The sequence below is a fragment of the Pongo abelii genome, chromosome 13, assembly GCF_028885655.2.
Source record: "Pongo abelii isolate AG06213 chromosome 13, NHGRI_mPonAbe1-v2.0_pri, whole genome shotgun sequence".
Taxonomy (NCBI): Eukaryota; Metazoa; Chordata; class Mammalia; order Primates; family Hominidae; genus Pongo; species Pongo abelii.
Genome location: NC_071998.2, coordinates 24475458 through 24492817, shown reverse-complemented (window position 1 = coordinate 24492817; position 17360 = coordinate 24475458). Strand labels below are relative to the sequence as shown.

General features: G+C 50.3%; 1 protein-coding gene across 11 annotated transcripts in view; it reads right to left on the bottom strand.

Moving 5' to 3' along the window:
* Positions 1–17360, bottom strand: part of NOL6 (nucleolar protein 6) — a 62235-nt gene that overhangs the window by 4100 nt on the left and 40775 nt on the right. For 9 of the 11 annotated variants that reach the window (XM_024252177.3, XM_054519739.2, XM_054519744.2 and 6 more), the window contains 18 exons: positions 6694–6900; positions 6492–6608; positions 4493–4672; positions 3980–4148; positions 3689–3823; positions 3441–3604; positions 3234–3354; positions 2990–3048; positions 2803–2904; positions 2512–2627; positions 2173–2350; positions 1877–1999; positions 1597–1745; positions 1395–1470; positions 1022–1162; positions 761–878; positions 521–675; positions 184–347 (listed from right to left, as the gene is read on the bottom strand). In XM_024252177.3, the coding sequence (XP_024107945.3) occupies positions 184–347; positions 521–675; positions 761–878; positions 1022–1162; positions 1395–1470; positions 1597–1745; positions 1877–1999; positions 2173–2350; positions 2512–2627; positions 2803–2904; positions 2990–3048; positions 3234–3354; positions 3441–3604; positions 3689–3823; positions 3980–4148; positions 4493–4672; positions 6492–6608; positions 6694–6900 (2474 nt within the window). Of the gene's footprint in view, positions 1–183; positions 348–520; positions 676–760; positions 879–1021; positions 1163–1394; positions 1471–1596; positions 1746–1876; positions 2000–2172; positions 2351–2511; positions 2628–2802; positions 2905–2989; positions 3049–3233; positions 3355–3440; positions 3605–3688; positions 3824–3979; positions 4149–4492; positions 4673–6491; positions 6609–6693; positions 6901–6996; positions 7294–8274; positions 8882–17360 lie in introns of those variants that run through there. The other 2 variants (XM_002819694.6, XM_024252185.3) reach the window with 2 other exon arrangements.

Genomic DNA, 17360 nt, shown 5'->3' with positions numbered 1-17360 from the left:
AAATCTCACCACAGGGTCACACTCAGTAAGTGGCAGAGCCAGGATTCCAGAACCTGCCTGACTCCAGAACTCATACTCCTAACTATGATACCATCTGGCCCCCAGAGAGACAGGTGGCTAGGCGAGGAGAATGGGGGCAGGAGGGGGCCTACAGACAGGGAGAAGCTGTGTCAGTGGCCTCACCCGTGCAGGGCACTGGTGAGCAGCGGCAACTGCCTTGTGTCTCTCTCAAGGCGGAGGGAAGCAGGTGTGTCCCTCAGCGAGATCATCCCCTCTGGGCTCTGCACCTCCTTCAGGATCTGGGGCTCCCGCTGATAGGCCACGTGAATCCGAAACACAAATCCATCCTGTTGGAAGAAGGTACGGAAAGAGAAGGATGTGTCAGCCCAGGACCCCAGGAGTACTCTGTGGCCTACAGCCCTATTCCCCAGCGTGGTACCCACAGGGGTGTCTTCTTCCACGCCCTGACATCCCTGGTGCCCCCACTCCCTGGGGACATATCTGCCTGCACCAGCCTAACCTTAAGGACATCCGTGTGCGTGGCAGTGGCACGGCACTGCAGACCATGCTGTTGTGTCAACAGCTCTGCCAGGCGCAGCTGGAAGGCAGCTCGGACCCGCTGCACGGCCTCAGCGTCCTGTGGCCACTGGCCACTGCCCTCCAAGTGACAAACCACTGAGGAAGAAGATGAGTCAGAGGTCTCATACTGTGGCCTGGAGCTGGAACTATCCCTCCCACTCCCTCCCAAGGGCCCTCTTACCGGTCATGGGCTCCACGTAGGCCGGACAGGGCTTATTGAGCCGGGGCAGCAGTGAGGACCGCTCCCGCAGAGGCTCATAGAAGGAGGAGGCTGGACGGACTGGAGTTGGTGGGAACACCTGTGGAAGAAGAGGGGCTGAGGAAGGGGCCTGGGACTGGGAGGGAGTGCCCAGAGTCAGGAGTTGGAAGTGGGGACTACTGGGTGACTGGAGCAGAGGTGGGGCCACTAAGCAGAAAGGTCACCTGCACCGTTGCACCTCACCTCTGTGTAGCGCAGCACTGGGTGAGCTCCCTGAACAGCAGACACGGTCAGTGGGAGACCCTCTAGCCCCCACAGTAGGCGACTGAGGTCGTCGTAGCAACGTACTGCCACTGCCAGGGCCTCCTCGCCTGTGCTGGAGGTCTGAGAGGGAGAAGACAGTCATGAGGCTGGACCCTACAGAAGGCCAGCTTCACCTGGATTCTGCCCCAGCTCAGGCCAGCTTCACCTGGATTCTGCCCCATCTCAGGCTGCAGCAGAGCCAGCACCGCCGCCTGCTGGATATGCCAGGAAGTGCAAGCTGGCTGAGGCGGAGAGGACTCTCTCCCCAGATTGGTTACTCTACAATCACTAGCCTTGACCCCAAGACCCTTACCTCTTTCAGGCCTTGGATAAGTGCATCCAGGGGGCCCCCCACATAGTGGACACAGGTTTCTGGGATGTCAGCATGGCTGAAAAAGAGGCAGAGACACAGTGAGAAAATTTGGGGCTATGTTCTCGCTCAACTGCCTGGGCCAGATCCCTGCAAAGGCTCCCCAGCCCACACTGCCTCCTGGAATCCACATGCCAACACTCACAGTGCCAAGAGGTGGGTGACCACCTGGTGGGGAATAAGGCGCTTCTGGGACATAGAGGCTGCCTCCCAGACCACAGCTTCCCGAATGGCTCCGTCCTGGAAACGCCGAAGCTCCGAGCGGGATCCCCAGAACTGGCGGAATTTAGCAGCCTGAGGAGGCAAGGGTGGTAGTAGAGCTGGGGAAGGAAGGGCTCTGTGGACCCTCCCTAACAAGCTTCAGTCCAGGTGCCATGAGGAAGAGCCACCCCATTCCTTCCAGTGTACATGCTGGGGTCCCCCACCTCAGGCTGGTCTGCCTCTGGACCCAGCTCAAGGACGCTGGTCAGTCCCTCAGGCCGGAGAAGAAGTCCCAGGGTCAGGGTCCCAGAGTCTTTGTGCTTTGGTGGATCTTGGCTGATGTCCCACTGCAGGATTTCAAAAGGCTGGCTCAGTCCTCCAATCCTCCAGCCTGGCGTAGAAACCTATTTTCTAGCTAGCTAGAAATGCCCAGCTGGAGGAATGGTGTGTCCTTTGTGTCTCTTGGGACCCTGGATCCAGCCCAACTCAGACCCAAACTCCCCAACATACACCACCTCACCTCTGGGACTGGGGATCGAGAGTGAGCCAGCAGGTTCAGCCGAGCCCCCAGGCCCTGCTCCAGGAGGGTGGTCAGGGGGCCCAAAGCAGCTGAGACATAGTCCCCACCATTGTCCTGCAGCTCTGGCCAGAGCTTCAGCCGGTGGCACGCTGCCTGCAGGCGACTCAGTGGATATAGACTGGAGGGGTACAGAGGGCCAAAGAGGGGTAATCAGGTTGCTGGCCCCTAGTACCACCTCCTCCCTGAATGATCTGAGCACCTGTCTGAAGACCTTTGCCCCACCACTGTAGCCCCAAAGAGACAGGACCCGCCAACATACCCTGTCACCCCTAAACTCACTGCAGGACATGGTCGAAAGCCCGGATCATGGGTTTGGGAGTCATCAACAGCAGCTGGAACCCGTCGTCAGCTCTGCTGTCCAGCAACATCATAGACAGCCGTGCCTCATGCTGCACCTGGAGCCACAGAAGGGACCATCCCTGTGCCCTTCATTGATCCAAGGGCTCAGACCAGGAGACATGCCCTAAACTTAGCTCTTTGAAGAGGAGTTTCTGGGGTTCTGGTACTTGCAAAAGAGACAGAGTCTGGGCTGAGACATCAGGGGAACACAGATTGGGGGCCCATTGGTACCTGGTGGTAAGTAGAGGCAGTGACATCAGCACAGAGGTTGAGACGGCCTGAGGAGTCCAGGAAGACAACGGAGAAGGCCTGGTGGAAGTCAGCCAGGGCCGGCTTGGGGGGTGTAGAGAGAAGCAGGTCAGGATTGGCACCTTACTTGCAGGCCTCCTGGCATAGACCTGGCCCTTCCCCAACTCACCAAAGAGGGATCTGAGCTGCGACATAAACTGATCCCGTTGACTGTCAGGTCTGTAGTGGCTGAAGTGAACCACAAGTGTATTAGAAGGTATCCCCTTCTGGGGACCCAGCCCTAATGACACCCTCCCTCAGCCGATTCAGTTTGCTCATCTGTCTGACGGCAAAACACCAAAAGACCCCTACTGGGATGAGAGGATTCCCAAGAGGAGTGGAGCCCCTGGCCTTTCCCCACCTAGTTGCCTCACCCAGAAACTGCAAGACGCTTCTCAGGACCTGGTAGCCACTCATGGTGGTATGGATCTTGCGTGTAGACACAAGGAAGACAACCAGCATGGAGACAAGGAACCCAGTAAACCCACCCCGGCCCTGAAAGAGACAGGGAGAGGCCTGAGGTCAGAGCCTGCCCATCACACAGGCGCTCAGGTAGGGAAGCTGGGCCACCCCCAACTCACCTTGTCCAGCTCCCGCTGCTGCAGCCAGACCTTCAGAAGTGCCACGCCATCCTTCAGGCCCTGGGCTGAGCTCAGAATGGTTGACAGGAGCTGCAAATGGGACTCGAGAACTGTATCTTGCAGGACCCATGTGTTATAGTGGGGGGTAGGAGGCTCTGGGCTACCTGTGGGATGAAAAGGAAGCCATGAGAGGAAAAGTCCCCACACCTCTTCCCTCCAGCTCCACCTCAACACCAGGGCCTGCTCACCATCCCCTGCAGGACTCTGCCCTCGGTACCAGGCAGAGCGCACATTGTTCTTGGTTGGCAGCAAGCGGCACGGGCGGAAGAAGTCAGGTGGAGGGCACGGATGCAGACGTACAGTGACCAGGCACTCATCCTTTCCTGTCAGAGACAGTGGCTGCTGAGACTCTGCAGGAGCCCTTGGAACCAGAGGACTCCTCATCCTGTGCCCCATACTTGAGGCCTCTGTGCCTCTGCGCCTCCTCCTCCAGATTGACCACCCCATGCTATGCCCTCAGCCCAATGTATGCCTCTCACCACGCGGCCGCAGCAACAGTGAGGGTTTCAGGTGGCAGCCATTTGTGTAGGAGAAGCAAACACTGCCAAAGAGGGGGTCCTTGGCCAGGTGGTGAGCCAAGTGGGCCAGGTAGAGGGCACGCTTGCGGAAGTAGCGCTGGTTCAGCCCATCCTTGTCCTGTAGGATTTCCTGGAGGGGCCAGGGGAGAAGAGAAGGCCAGGTACATAAGTGCTTGTGGAGCTGTGGGCCAAGGTGAAACCAAGGTGAGAGAGCCAGGGCTCCTCTGCTGACAGAAGTGCCTGAGCCACGGGTAGCAACACTATGCCCAGTTCTCATATCAGGAGGGCAAAGCTCCAAAAGGACAGCAACTGGCCCGAGGGATCTAAGCTGCCTTCAGGATGCTTGCAATGGTCGGCTCTTCTGATTTACAATTCTGACTTCAATCCCCTGGCAAGCGGCAGATAAGAAAGAGGGATCCAGGATTTGTAGGTAGTCAGGTGGTGGGCCTCTATCCCCTAAACCCTGGACCTTACCCTGGGCATGGTCAGTGCCACATCCACATTGATGTCTGGCCGGATGCAGGTGCCCAGAAGGTAGCTGCCCACAACAGTAACCTGGGCTGGGGGCAGGAAGCGGAAACAGCCCTTCACGGCATAGGGCACTTGGTGGAGGGGCACTCGAACCCCAGCAGGGAGCCATGCCTGGTCAGTGAGCTGTGGGGGCAGAGACAGGGACACATACTGATTCAACTGCCTTCCTCACATGTATCCTTTATGTCTAGAAGACATTTTAACACATCAATATGTTTGAAACCAAACTCCCAATCTTCCCATAACTATGTCTTCCTTGCTAAGACAACTCCATATGAGTTGCTCAAACCAAAACCACTTAAATCACCTTAACTTAACTCTGTTAAGAATACCCATTTTACGAGCTGGGCACGAGTGGCTCACGCCTGTAATCCCAGCACTTTGGGAGGCCGAGGTGGGCGGATCACGAGGTCAGGAGATCGAGACCATCCTGGCTAACACAGTGAAACCCCGTCTCTACTAAAAATACAAAAAAAATTAGCCAGGCGTGGCGGCGTGCGCCTGTAGTCCCAGCTGCTGGGGAGGCTGAGGCAGGAGAATGGCGTGAACCCGGGAGGTGGAGCATGCAGTGAGCCGAGATCACACCACTGCACTACAGCCTGGGTGACAGAGCAAGACTCCATCTCAAAAAAAAAAAAGAATACCCATTTTACTATCAAAATGTATTCAGAAATGGATCACTTCTCTAAAAAGAAAACTTTTTTAAAACAGAGAGAGGAAAAAAATTAAAAAAAAATAAAAAGAAATGGATCACTTCTCTACTTTCCTCCCTAGTTTGAGGAGCCACCATTTCTCAGTGCCTAGACTAGTTCCTAACTGGTCTCTCTAATCTCATCACTGTCCCTCTCCATTCTACTTTTGACACAAGAGCCGGAGTAAATTTTTCTAAAACTAAACTTTTTAAGGCTGGAAAAGTGAACTTTTTAGGCTGGGCGCGGTGGCTCACACCTGTAATCCCAGCACTTTGGAAGGCCGAGGCGAGCAGATTACCTGAGGTCAGGAGTTCAAGACTAACCTGGCCAACATGGTGAAACCCCCTCTCTACTAAAAATACAAAAAAAATTAGCCGGGTGTGGTAATCCCAGCTACTCGGGAGGCTGAGGCAGGAGAATTGCTTGAACCCGAGAGGTGGAGGCTGCAGTGAACTGAGATCGGACCATTGCACTCCAGTCTGGAGGACAAAAGCGAGACTTCGTCTCAAAAAAAAAAAAAAAAAAAAAGTAAACTTTTAAAAGTGAGAAGGCATCACTGCTCTGCAAAATAAAACCCAGCAGTGGTTCCCCATCTCACCCAGAGCAACAGCCAAAGTCCTTATTTCGGGACACAATGCCCTGCATGATATGCTACTTTTCCCCATCACCTTTCTGAACTCATTTCCTTCTATCTTCCTCATTCATTCCAAGGAATGTAACTGCAACATTCCTGCCTTTGTGCCTTTGTACTGGCTGTTCCCCCTTCCTGGAATGCTTTTATTTCCTTAGATATCCATATAGCTGATTCACCTACTTCAAGTCTTTACACAAATGTCACTTCAATAAGGCCTACTTTGTGAACACCCCCTTTAAACTTGTAAACCACTCCCATCCTCTAATACTCCCAATCCCCTTACATTGCTTGTCCTACTTTTTCCTTTTTCCAGTGTTTACCACATTCTAACACTGCCATAGAGTTTACCTGTCATGCCTATCTATTAACTATAACCTCAACATTAGAGCATAGGCTATTGTTTACTGATATATCTTAAGAACACAAATACTGCAAGGCATGTAAGTACTTGCTGAATGAATACACAAATGACCACGCTCCCAGCTAAGCTTCCTTGCTGTGAGAATGAGCTCCCTGCACCCCAACCCTTAAAGAGAGTAACAGCATGGCCCCTGTTTGATATACCCCCACTAGAGGTCTCTCTTGGGCTTCCCAGTTCCGCAGGCCACTTGCTTACCTCTGTCTCAGGGACTGAGGGCACCCTCACGACCCGCTGGTTGACCTCCCGTAGGAAGGCATCAATCCGATCCTTCTTCTTCTCTGACAGCCTTACTTCCTTTAGTAGCTCCTCTACCTGTAAGAGAGGGTAGAAGACAGTCCATCAGCCTCAGGGTCCCAGGTACACCCCTCGAACAAAAGCTGCAGAAACTCAACAGTACCTGTAAACGAAGCAAGCTGGAGTGGAACAAGCTCTCAGTCTCCCGAAGGCGATTAAGCTCCTCATTGGTAGGCTCCTTGTACAGTTCTGCCCTGCTGAGCTTCACTGGCTGCAGGAGGCCCTTCGCTGGAGGTTCAGCCAATGTACGCTTCCTGGAGGATACCTTCTTCCCCTCTTTGCCTGTGCCTTCCAGGGCTGGTTCCATCACCTGTGGCCAGTGAGGGAGAAGCCATTGTGAGGTAATAGGTATCTAGCATCTGCTGCCTAAAGTGCCACCATGATAGGTTGTGGGTAAAAGCTTCACCTGCTCCGTCCCTCTTTTGAGTAGGAGTCAGATTTTGTAAAACTCAGGAGAATCGTTACTTGGATGAACATCACTGAGTGCTGAGCCGAAAATTCCTTGAGTTAAGAGCTCTCGTGTCTACCTGACACCACAAGCATGGAGCTCTGTTTGGAATTGGTAGGGATAGAAGCTGACTGGGCCCAAGCTGGAGACGGTGGCTGACGCCTGTAATCCCAGCAGTTTGGGAGGCGGAGCTGGGCGGATCAGCTGAAGTCAGGAGTTCGAAATCAGCCTGGCCAACATGGGGAAACCCCGTCTCTGTTAAAAATACAAAAATTAGCCGGGTGTGGTGGCACATGCCTGTAATCTCAGCTACTCGGGAGACTGAGGCAGGAAAATCACTTGAACCCAGGAGGCAGAGGCTGAAGTGAGCCGAGATCATGCCATTGCATTCTACCCTGGGCAACAGAGCAAGACTGTCAAAAAAAAAAAAAAAAAAAAAAAAAAGCTGACTGAGCCCTGCCCTATGCCCAGGCCCCTTCTATTTTCAAGAAGTTTCCTCTTCTGCTGATACAGGCCTGGGACTTCTCAAATGTCTTTTCCATTCTCGCTCCAACCAGATCCTGCCAGGTTCCACCTCCTCTAGGAAGCCCTGACTGCCTCAGTATATGCTAAGTACTCACTGATGGAAGGAGCTAGAACCGACTGGACCCCAGAGGATACATTTAGCAAGTCATTAAATCCTCAAAATAATTCTTGAAGACACTTGAAGTCCCACTAGTCACTCGAGGTTCCACAACTGGTACACCCGTACTATGAGCAGGATTCAAAGGCAAGCGTGCAGGATCCCAAACCTTTTCCCCTACAGCCGTGGGCCCATCCCCTCCACGATCCCTCTCATCCCAGAGAGCCTTACTGGAGCGCTCCAGGAGAGGCACCGTATGCCCTCCGCTACAGCGGGGAGCGCAGAACTGGACACAAATTCTGTGGAGGAAGATCCGGCTTATCGTCAAGGAGGACCAAATAAAGGAAACGACCCAAGTGTAGGTCTCTTCAACTTTGAGGTGCAGAGCTCCAGAAGGGAGCAGAGGCTCTACTGGCTTCACTGCTTCTAACCAAATACTGCCAGGTTCCATTTCCCCTAGCAAGCCCTGTCTCAGTGCCACAGGCTGGAAACATCCTCCAGAATGGGCCGCCGGCATGGCTTTCACCGGCAAGCTGTCAGGCCACGCTATCTCGAGCCCTGCAGCCAAGGGAGCGCACATTGAGCCTCTGTTCCTCCCCGATGGCTCAACCCACCTCTGGCTCTCCAGTCGCTCCGCGAAGCTGCTCTCCAGCTGGCGTCGGCCCCATCACTTGGGGTCCAGCACTCTCCCGCACTTCAGATTCTAGCCGGGTCTGTACGGCATAGCTTCCCACGTGGGCGGAAATGCCTAACTCCAGGCCCAAGTCCAGCCCACCCCAATTCCTCAGGACTCCACCCACTCCAGAGCTATTGGATTATCCCTCGATTACTCGCTTGCCATTGGCCAGGCAGTCTCAAAGCCCGCCCATTAGGGGAGAGGACAAACGGGTTTCTCTGCTTTACGGCCTCTTCGCGACGCTAGAACGGAAGCCTGCCGGTAGCTAGGCCATTGCTTTCTTTTCCTCACTTCCTTCGCGTGGGTGCAAAAGGGAAGGGCGGAGCTAGTTTGGTCCTTTTGGTCAGGTTGTTTAAACAGCAGTTATTCCTCTTCTTTATTTGCTACACCTTACAAGTTAACAAACCTTGTCAGTTTTACCTCCAAAACATACCTTGAATTTACTCATTTTTCTGTGTCTTCACTGCCAGATTTAGCCCGTCACATCATCTTGTTCTCGAATTATTGTTATGTCTTTTCTCCAGTTTTTACTTATTACTTAGCTTATTACAATTTCAAGTAATTTAGTTATTTTTATTTTTATTTATTTATTTATTTATTTTTGGCGTAGTCTCGCTCTGTCGCCCAGGCTGGAGTGCAGTGGCACGATCTCAGCTCCCTACAGCCTCCGTCTCCCAGGCTCAAGCGATTCTCGTGCCTCAGCCTCCTGAGAAGCTGGGATTACAGGCAGGTGCCATCACACCTGTCTAATTTTTGTATTTTCACTAGAGATGGGGTTTCCTCATGTTGCCTAGGCTGGTCTCAAACTCCTGACCTCCAGTGACCCGCTCACCTTGGCCTCCCGACATGCTGGGATTACAGGCCTGAGCCACTGCTCCCGGCCTATTTTTAAAATATTAAAAATTTAAAACAAATGTTGCAAGAATATAATGAATGCGCATATACTCTTCACCTAGATTCACTTAGTGTTACTATTTTGCCACGTTTATCTTTACCTATGTATTTACATATTATTTTGCAAAACCATTTGAAAACCAATCACACATCTCCCTAAATACTTTGGTATGTATCTACTAAGATCAAGGACTACCTCTTATATAAGCACAGCCCGATTATGAAATTAAGGAAATTTAATCGTGACTCAATACTAGTATACAAATTCCATCTTTAAATTTTGTCAGTTATTCCAGTAATAACCGTTATATGTTTCATTTTATTTCCTAATGCAGGATCATCTAAGTTCAACTATTTCTCTCTCTCTCTCTCTCTCTCTATTTTTTTTTTTTTGAGAGAGAGAGTGTCCCTCTGTTGCCCAGGCTAGAGTGCAGTGGGTCGATCTCAGTTTACTGCAACCTCCACCTCCTGGTTCAATTGATTCTTGTGCCTCGGCTTCCCAAGTAGCTGGGATTACAGGCATGCGCCAACACAGCAGGCCAATTTTTGTATTTTTAGTAGAGACAGTTTCACCATGATGGCCAGGCTGATCTCGAACTCTGGCCTCAAGTGATCTGCCCTCCTCAGTCTCCCAAAATGCTGGGATTACAGGGGTGAGCCACCGTGCCCAGTCTAAAGATTTGTATTGAAGTACAATATACATAAGGAAAAATTTACATATCCCAAGTGTAAAGCTTGAATACTAACAAACCAAACATACCCATATAGTCAGCTCCCAGAAAATAAGCGGAACATTTCCTGCACCTTCAGAATGTCCCCTCATGCTGCCCTCTAGTAACTCCCTGCCCCCAACATTAATCACTATTCTGACTTCAAACAGTGCAGGTCAGTTTATGCAATAGTTTAATTTTTTATTATTTATTATTTATTTTTGAGACAGAGTCTCACTCTGTCGCCCAGGCCGGAGTGCAGTGGCATGATCTCGGTTCACTGCAAGCTCCGCCTCCCGGGTTCAAGTGATTCTCCTGCCTCAGCCTGCCAAGTAGCTGGGACTACAGGCGCCCGCCACCACGCCCAGCTAATTTTTTTATTTTTTAGTAGACACGGAGTTTCACTGTGTTAGCCAGGATGGTCTTGATCTCCTGACCTCATGACCCACCCGCCTCGGCCTCCCAAAGTGCTAGGATTACAGGCGTGAGCCACCGCACCCGGCTATGCAATAGCTTTTTAAGGAAGTTTCACAAGAGCGGTATGTCCATTTTCAATTCATTTTCCACACAGCTGCCAGAATTAGTTTTCTAAAATAGAAATTCTATCATGTCACTTCCTTTTAAAAACTCATCAGTGTCTTCCAATTGTACTTAAAACTAAATACAAACTTCAACTTCCATAAAGTCATGATCATTGGCCCTTTACTTGCTATTCCATCTTTGTTTTTTGTTGTTTTTTTTTTGAGACAGTCTTGCTCTGTCGCCCAGGCTGGAGTGCAGTGGTGCAATCTTAGATCACTGCAACCTCCGCCTCCCAGATTCAAGCGATTCTCCTGCCTCAGCCTCCTGAGTAGAGTAGCTGGGACTACAAGCGCATGCCACCACACCCGGCTCATTTTTGTATTTTTAGTAAAGACGAGGTTTCACCACGTTGGCTAGGCTGGTCTCAAACTCCTGACCTCAAGTGATCCGCTCATCTCAGCCTCCAAAAGTGCTGGGATTACAGGGGTGAGCCACCTTGCCCAGCTATTCCATCTTTTTTGTGGGAGAAGAAGGGCAAGTTCTCGCTCTGTCGCCTAGGCTGGAATACATGGTGGAATTACACCTCAGCCTCCTGAGTAATAGAGACTACACACGCGCACCACCATGCCTGGCTAATTTCTGTATTTTTGTGTAGACTTTCGCCATGTTGCCCAGGCTGGTTTCAAACTCCTGAGGGCAAGGAATCTGCTGGCCTCGGCCTTCGAAAGTGCTGGGATTACAGGCATCGGCCACTGCCTGGCCCCCATCATTTTTCTTGCTACTCCACCCCTGGTTCCCTGAGCTCCAGCAACATCAGCCTTCTTTCAGTTCCTTCGTTGTATTAAGTTCTTTCCTAACTCCGGGACTTCACCCAAGCTGTTTGTTCCATTTGGAATGTGCTTTCTTGGCTTTTTCTCCTTTTCATCTTTCACCTCTCAGCATAAATATCACCTCTGGGCTCAAACCATCCTCCCACCCCAGCTTCCTGGCTAGCTGGAACCACAGGCGTGCACCACACACTCGACTAATTTTTTGTAGAGACGGGATTTCACCATGTTGCCCAGGCTGGTCTCAAATTCCTGGACTCAAGTGATCCTCCCACCTTGGCCTCCCAAAGTGCTAGGATTACAGGCTTGAGCCAACTGCGCCCGGCCAAGGTCTTAACTAAAGGCCTAAAATACATTCTCTAAACAAATATAGATATCTTTTCTTTTCTTTCTTTTTTTTTTTTTTTTGAGATGGAGTCTTGCTCTGTCACCCAGGCTGGAGTGCAGTGGCAAGATCTCAGCTTACTGCAACTTCCACCTCCCAAGTTCAAGTGATTCTTCTGCCTCAGCCTCCGGAGTAGCTAGGATTACAGCCACACACCACCACACCTGGCTAATTTTTGCATTTTTAGTAGAGTAGACCACCATGTTGGCCAGACTGGTCTTGAACCCGTCAAGTGATCTGCCCTCCTCTGCCTCCCAAAGTACTGGGATTAGAGGCGTGAGCCACCACGCCCAGGCTGTTATGTTTTCTCTTTCTTTCTCCCTCCCTCCTTCCCTCCCTTCCTTCCCTCCTGCCCTCCCTCCTTTCTTTTTTTTTTTTTTTTTTTTTTTTTTTGAGACAGAGTCTTGCTCTGTTGCCCAGGCTGGAGGGCAGTGGCAAGATCTCAGCTTACTGCAACCTCCTCCACCTCCGGGGTTCAAGCAATTCTCATGCCTCAGCCTCCCAAGTAGCTGGGACTACAGGTGCACACCACCTCGCCTGGCTAATTTTTTGTATTTTAGTAGAGACAGGGTTTCACCATGTTCCCCAGGCTGGTCTTGGACTCCGATCTCAGGCAATCAGCCCACCTTAGCCTCCCCAAGTGCTAGGATAACAGGCGTGACCCACCACACCTGGCCTGGCCGATATGTTTTCTAAAAGCTTTCTCTTATATCATCCATTTTCCTTTTAATGCTTTTTACAATTTCTGATTATCAATTGTCTCTCCTTTTGTTTTACTTTTTAAATTTATTACTATTTTTTTAGAGACAGGATCTCACTGTCACCCAGGCTGCAGTGCAGTTGTAGCTCACTGCAGCTTGGGATACCTGGGCTCAAGTGATCCTCCCAAGTAGCTAGGACTACAGGTATATGCCACCATGCCCAGCTAATTTTTTAATATTTGGTAGTGGTCTTGACCTCAGAACCTCAAACAGTCCTCCCTCATCAGCCTCCCAAAGCACTGGGATTATAAGCATGAGCCACTTGCCCAGCCCAGTTGTCTCTTTTTGCCCTTGACTGTGAACACATGAAAACAAGGACCATGTGTACATGCCCAATACCTAGCACATTGTAGGTACTTAATAAATGTTTACTGAATGATTGTGACCATAGTCAATCCTTTCCGTCTTTCCTTTAACCATTGTCTCCCTCAAATTTTGTGCCCCAGTTGCACTGAACTACTTAGGAGTTTTCTTACTCTAATTTGATTTATTTCCTGGGCCTTTGACCTTGCTGCTGTCTTTGCTCAGAATGTTTAGATTGATAAGGTTTACTGGAGGAATGGAGCTTGTGCTAAGTGTTGAAGCATGGTTTGAATTTGAATTGACAGAGGGGAAGAAGCAGCATCATTGAAGTCTAAGAAAGACCAAAAAGCTGTGAAATGAATTGACTATTCATTCCATACTTAATGATCAAGCCCCATGGTCAAGAATGGTCAAGAATTGACACACTGTAATCTCAGAACTTTGGAAGGCCGTGGTGGGAGTCCAGGAGTTCGAAACCAGCCTGGACAACATAGTGAAACTCCATCTCTATTAAAAAAAAACAAAACTTAGGCCGGGTGTGGTGGCTCACGCCTGTAATCCCAGCACTTTGGAAGGCCGAGGCGGGTGGATCATGAGGTCAGGAGTTCAAGACCAGCCTGACCAAGATGGTGAAACCCCATCTCTACTAAAAATACAAAAATTAGCCGGGCACAGTGGCAGGTGTAATCCCAGCTACTCAGGAGGCTGAGGCAAGACAATCGCTTGAACCCAGGCGGCAGAGGTTGCAGTGAGCCAAGATTGTGCCACTGCACTCTAGGCTGGGCGACAAAGTGAGACTCCATCTCAAAAAATATATATATAAAAATTAAGGCCAGGCGTGGTGGCTCACACCTGTAATCCCAGCACTTTGGGAGGCCAAGGCGGGTGGGTCATCTGAGGTCATGGTTTTGAGACCAGCCTGGCCAACATGGCGAAACCCCGTCTCTACTAAAAAAAATACAAACATTAACCGGGCCTGGTGGCACGTGCCTGTAATTCCAGCTACTTGGGAGGCTGAGGCAGGAGACTTGCTTGAACTTGGGAGGCGGAGGTTGCAGTGAGCTGAGATTGTGCCACTGCACTTCAGCCTTAGCAACAGCATGTTGCTCTGTCTCAAAAAAACAAAAACCAAAAAACAAAAATTAGCTAGGTGTGGGCCAGGCACGGTGGCTCACGCCTGTAATCCCAGCACTTTGGGAGGCTGAGGCGGGTGGATCACGAGGTCAGGAGTTCAAGACCAGCCTGGCCAAGATGGTGAAACCCCATCTCTACTAAAAATACAAAAAATTAGCCGGGCGCGGTGGCAGGCACCTGTAGTCCCAGCTACTCAGGAGGCTGAGCAAGGACAATCATTTGAAACCAGAGGGTGGAGGTTGCAGTGAGCTGAGATCGTGCCACTGCACTCCAGCCTGGATGACAGAGTGAAACTCCGTCTCAAAAAAAAAAAAAAAAAATTAACTAGGTGTGGTGGCACATATCTGTAGTCCCAGCTACTTGGGAGGCTGAGGTGGGAGGTGGGATTGCTTGAGCCTGGGAGCTTGAGGCTGCAGTGAGCCATGATTGTACCACTGTACTCTAGACTGGGTGACAGAGCAAGACCCTGACTCAAAAATAAATAAATATATAATTAAAATAAAATTGTATCCTGCCCTAACATTTTCAGTAGTAGGCACCTTTTTAGTCACTTTCACTGGTACTCACCAAAACTTGTAATAATATTATGCACTAACTACTTGTTTTTATCTGTTTCTGTCTCAGAAAGAGACAGAAGGTAAGCTCCACAAGGGCAAGGACCACTTATTTCTGTCTCATTTACTACTGTATCCCTGATATTAGCACAGGGCCTGTCACATAGGAGGCACTCAATAAATTTTTTGAATGAATGAATGAATGGCTCATTCTCAATGGCACTTCAGAGGCTGAGAGGAAATAGACACATAAATGCAGTGCAGCATGGGGGGTGCTATGATATGCACAGATTGCCAGGGGCACATTAGAAAGATTACTGTGAGAAAAGGAAAACCGTTCAGAGCAGTGAGCTATGTGAGGTATGCAACATTCATCAGGCCCAAGGAGGTGAGGACAGGACTTCAGTTATGCACCCCTCACACACATGTCCAAAGTCATTTTATGTATTTTTGTTTTGTGTTATTTTGTTTATTTGAGACAGGGTCTCCCTCTATAGTCCAGGCTGGAATGCACTGGTGCAAACACAGTTACCTGCAGCCTTGACTTCCTAGGCTCAAGCAATCCTTCTGCCTCAGCCTCCCGAGTAGCTGGGACCACAGGTACATGCCACTACACCCAGCTAATTAAAAAAATAATTTTTTTTGGCCGGGTGCAGTGGCCAAAGTGCAGTCCCAGCACTTTGAGAGGCCAAGGTGGGTAGATCACCTGAGGTCAGGAGTTTGAGACCAGCCTGGCCAACATGGTGAAACCCCATCTCTACTAAAAATACAAAAATTAGCCGGTTGTGGTGGCAGGCGCCTGTAATCCCAGCTACTTGGGAGACTGAGGCAGGAGAAATCGCATGAACCTGTGAACTGTCAAGAGACGGAAGCTGCAGTGAGCTGAGACCGCGCCACTGCACTCCAGCCAGGGGGACAAGAGCGAGACTCCGTCTCAAAAAAAAAAAAAATTTTTTTTTTAAAGATGGGGTCTTGCCATGTTGCCCAGGCTGGTCTCAAACTCCTGTGCTCAAGTCATCATCCTGCCTCCACCTCCGAAAGTGCTGGGATTTCAGGCATGAGCCACCTCACCTGGCCCAAAGGCTATTGTTAAAGCAGGGGTCTCCATCCCCTGGGCCACAGACCGGTATGGTCGTGGTACAGTCCATGACCTGTTAGGAACCAGCCACACAGTAGGAGGTGAGCAGCAGGTGCATATTACTGCCTGAGCTCTGCCTCCTGTGAGATCAGCAGGGCATCAGATTCTTATAAGAGCACAAATCCTATTGTGAACTGCGCATGTGAGGGATCTGTGTTGCACACTCCTTATGAGAATCTAACTAATGCCTGATGATCTGAAGTGAAACAGTTTCATCCTATTGCCCCCACCCTGTAAAAAAATTGTCTTCCATGAAACCTGGTGCCAAAAAGGTTGGGGACCGCTGATTTTTTTTTTTTTTTTTTTTTTTTTTTTTTTTTTTTTTGAGACAGTCTTGCTCTGTCACCCAGGCTGGAGTGTAGTGGCGGGATCTCCGCTCACTGCAAGCTCCACCTCCTGGGTTCACGCCATTCTTTCCTGCCTCAGCCTCCTGAATAGATGGGACTACAGGCACCCACCACCACACCCGGCTAATTTTTTTGTATATTTAGTAGAGATGGGGTTTCACCGTGTTAGCCAGGATGGTCTCGATCTCCTGACCTCGTGATCCACCCACCTCGGCCTCCCAAAGTGCTGGGATTACAGGCGTGAGCCATCACGCCCAGTGGGGACCGCTGATTTAAAGGCATTTGGCCAGGTATAGTGGCTCACGCCTGTAATCTCCCCACTTTGGGAGGCTAAGGCAGGAGGATGGCTTGAGATCAGGAGTTAAAGACCAGCCTGGGTAACATAGTGAGACCTTGTCTCTACAAAAAAAATAAATAGGCCGGGTGCGGTGGCTCATGCCTGTAATCCCAGCACTTTGGGAGGCCGAGGCGGGTGGATCACCTGAGGTCAGGAGTTCAAGACCAGCCTGACCAACATGGAGAAACCCCGTCTCTTCTAAAAATTCAAAATTAGCCGGGCGTGGTGGTGCATGCCTGTAATCCCAGCTACTCGGGAAGCTGAGGCAGGAGAATCACTTAAACCTGGGAGGCAGAGGTTGCGGTAAGCCAAGATCGCTCCAGCCTGGGCAAGAAGAGCAAAACTCCGACACACACACACAAAATAAAAAATAAAAAATAATAAAATAAATAATTATCTGGGCTTGGTGTTGCACAAGCCCAGCTAATTATTGGTCCTAGCTACTAGGGGTGCTGAGGTGGGAGGACTGCGAAAGCCCAGGAGGTTGAGGCTTCAGTGAGCCAAGATCGCACCACTACACTTAAGGGAAACAGAGTGATCACGATCCTGTCTCAGAAATAAATAAATAAATAAAAATAAAAGTATTTTGATCCTGACTAGCTGCCTCACCCATTATCTTCATGTTCCTGGAACTTGTGATGAAAAACACAAGGTATAGACCAGGCTCGATGGCTCACGCCTGTAATCCCAGCACTTTGGGAGGCCGAGGTGGGCGGATCACCTGAGCTCTGGAGTTCAAGACCATCCTGGCCAACATGGTGAAACCCCATCTCTACTAAAAATATATAAAAAAAAAAAATTAGCTGGGGCTGGGCGTGGTGGCTCACACCTGTAATCCCAGCAATTTGGGAGGCTGAGGCGGGCGGATCACGAGGTCAGGAGATCGAGACCATCCTGGCTAACACGGTGAAACCCTGTCTCTACTAAAAATACAAAAAATTAGCCAGGCGTGGTGGTGGGCGCCTGTGGTCCCAGCTACTCCGGAGGCTGAGACAGGAGAATGGCGTGAACCTGGGAGGCGGAGCTTGCAGTGAGCCGAGATCATGTCACTGCACTCCAGCCTGGGCAACAGCGAGACTCTGTCTCAAAAAATAAATAAATAAATTAATTAA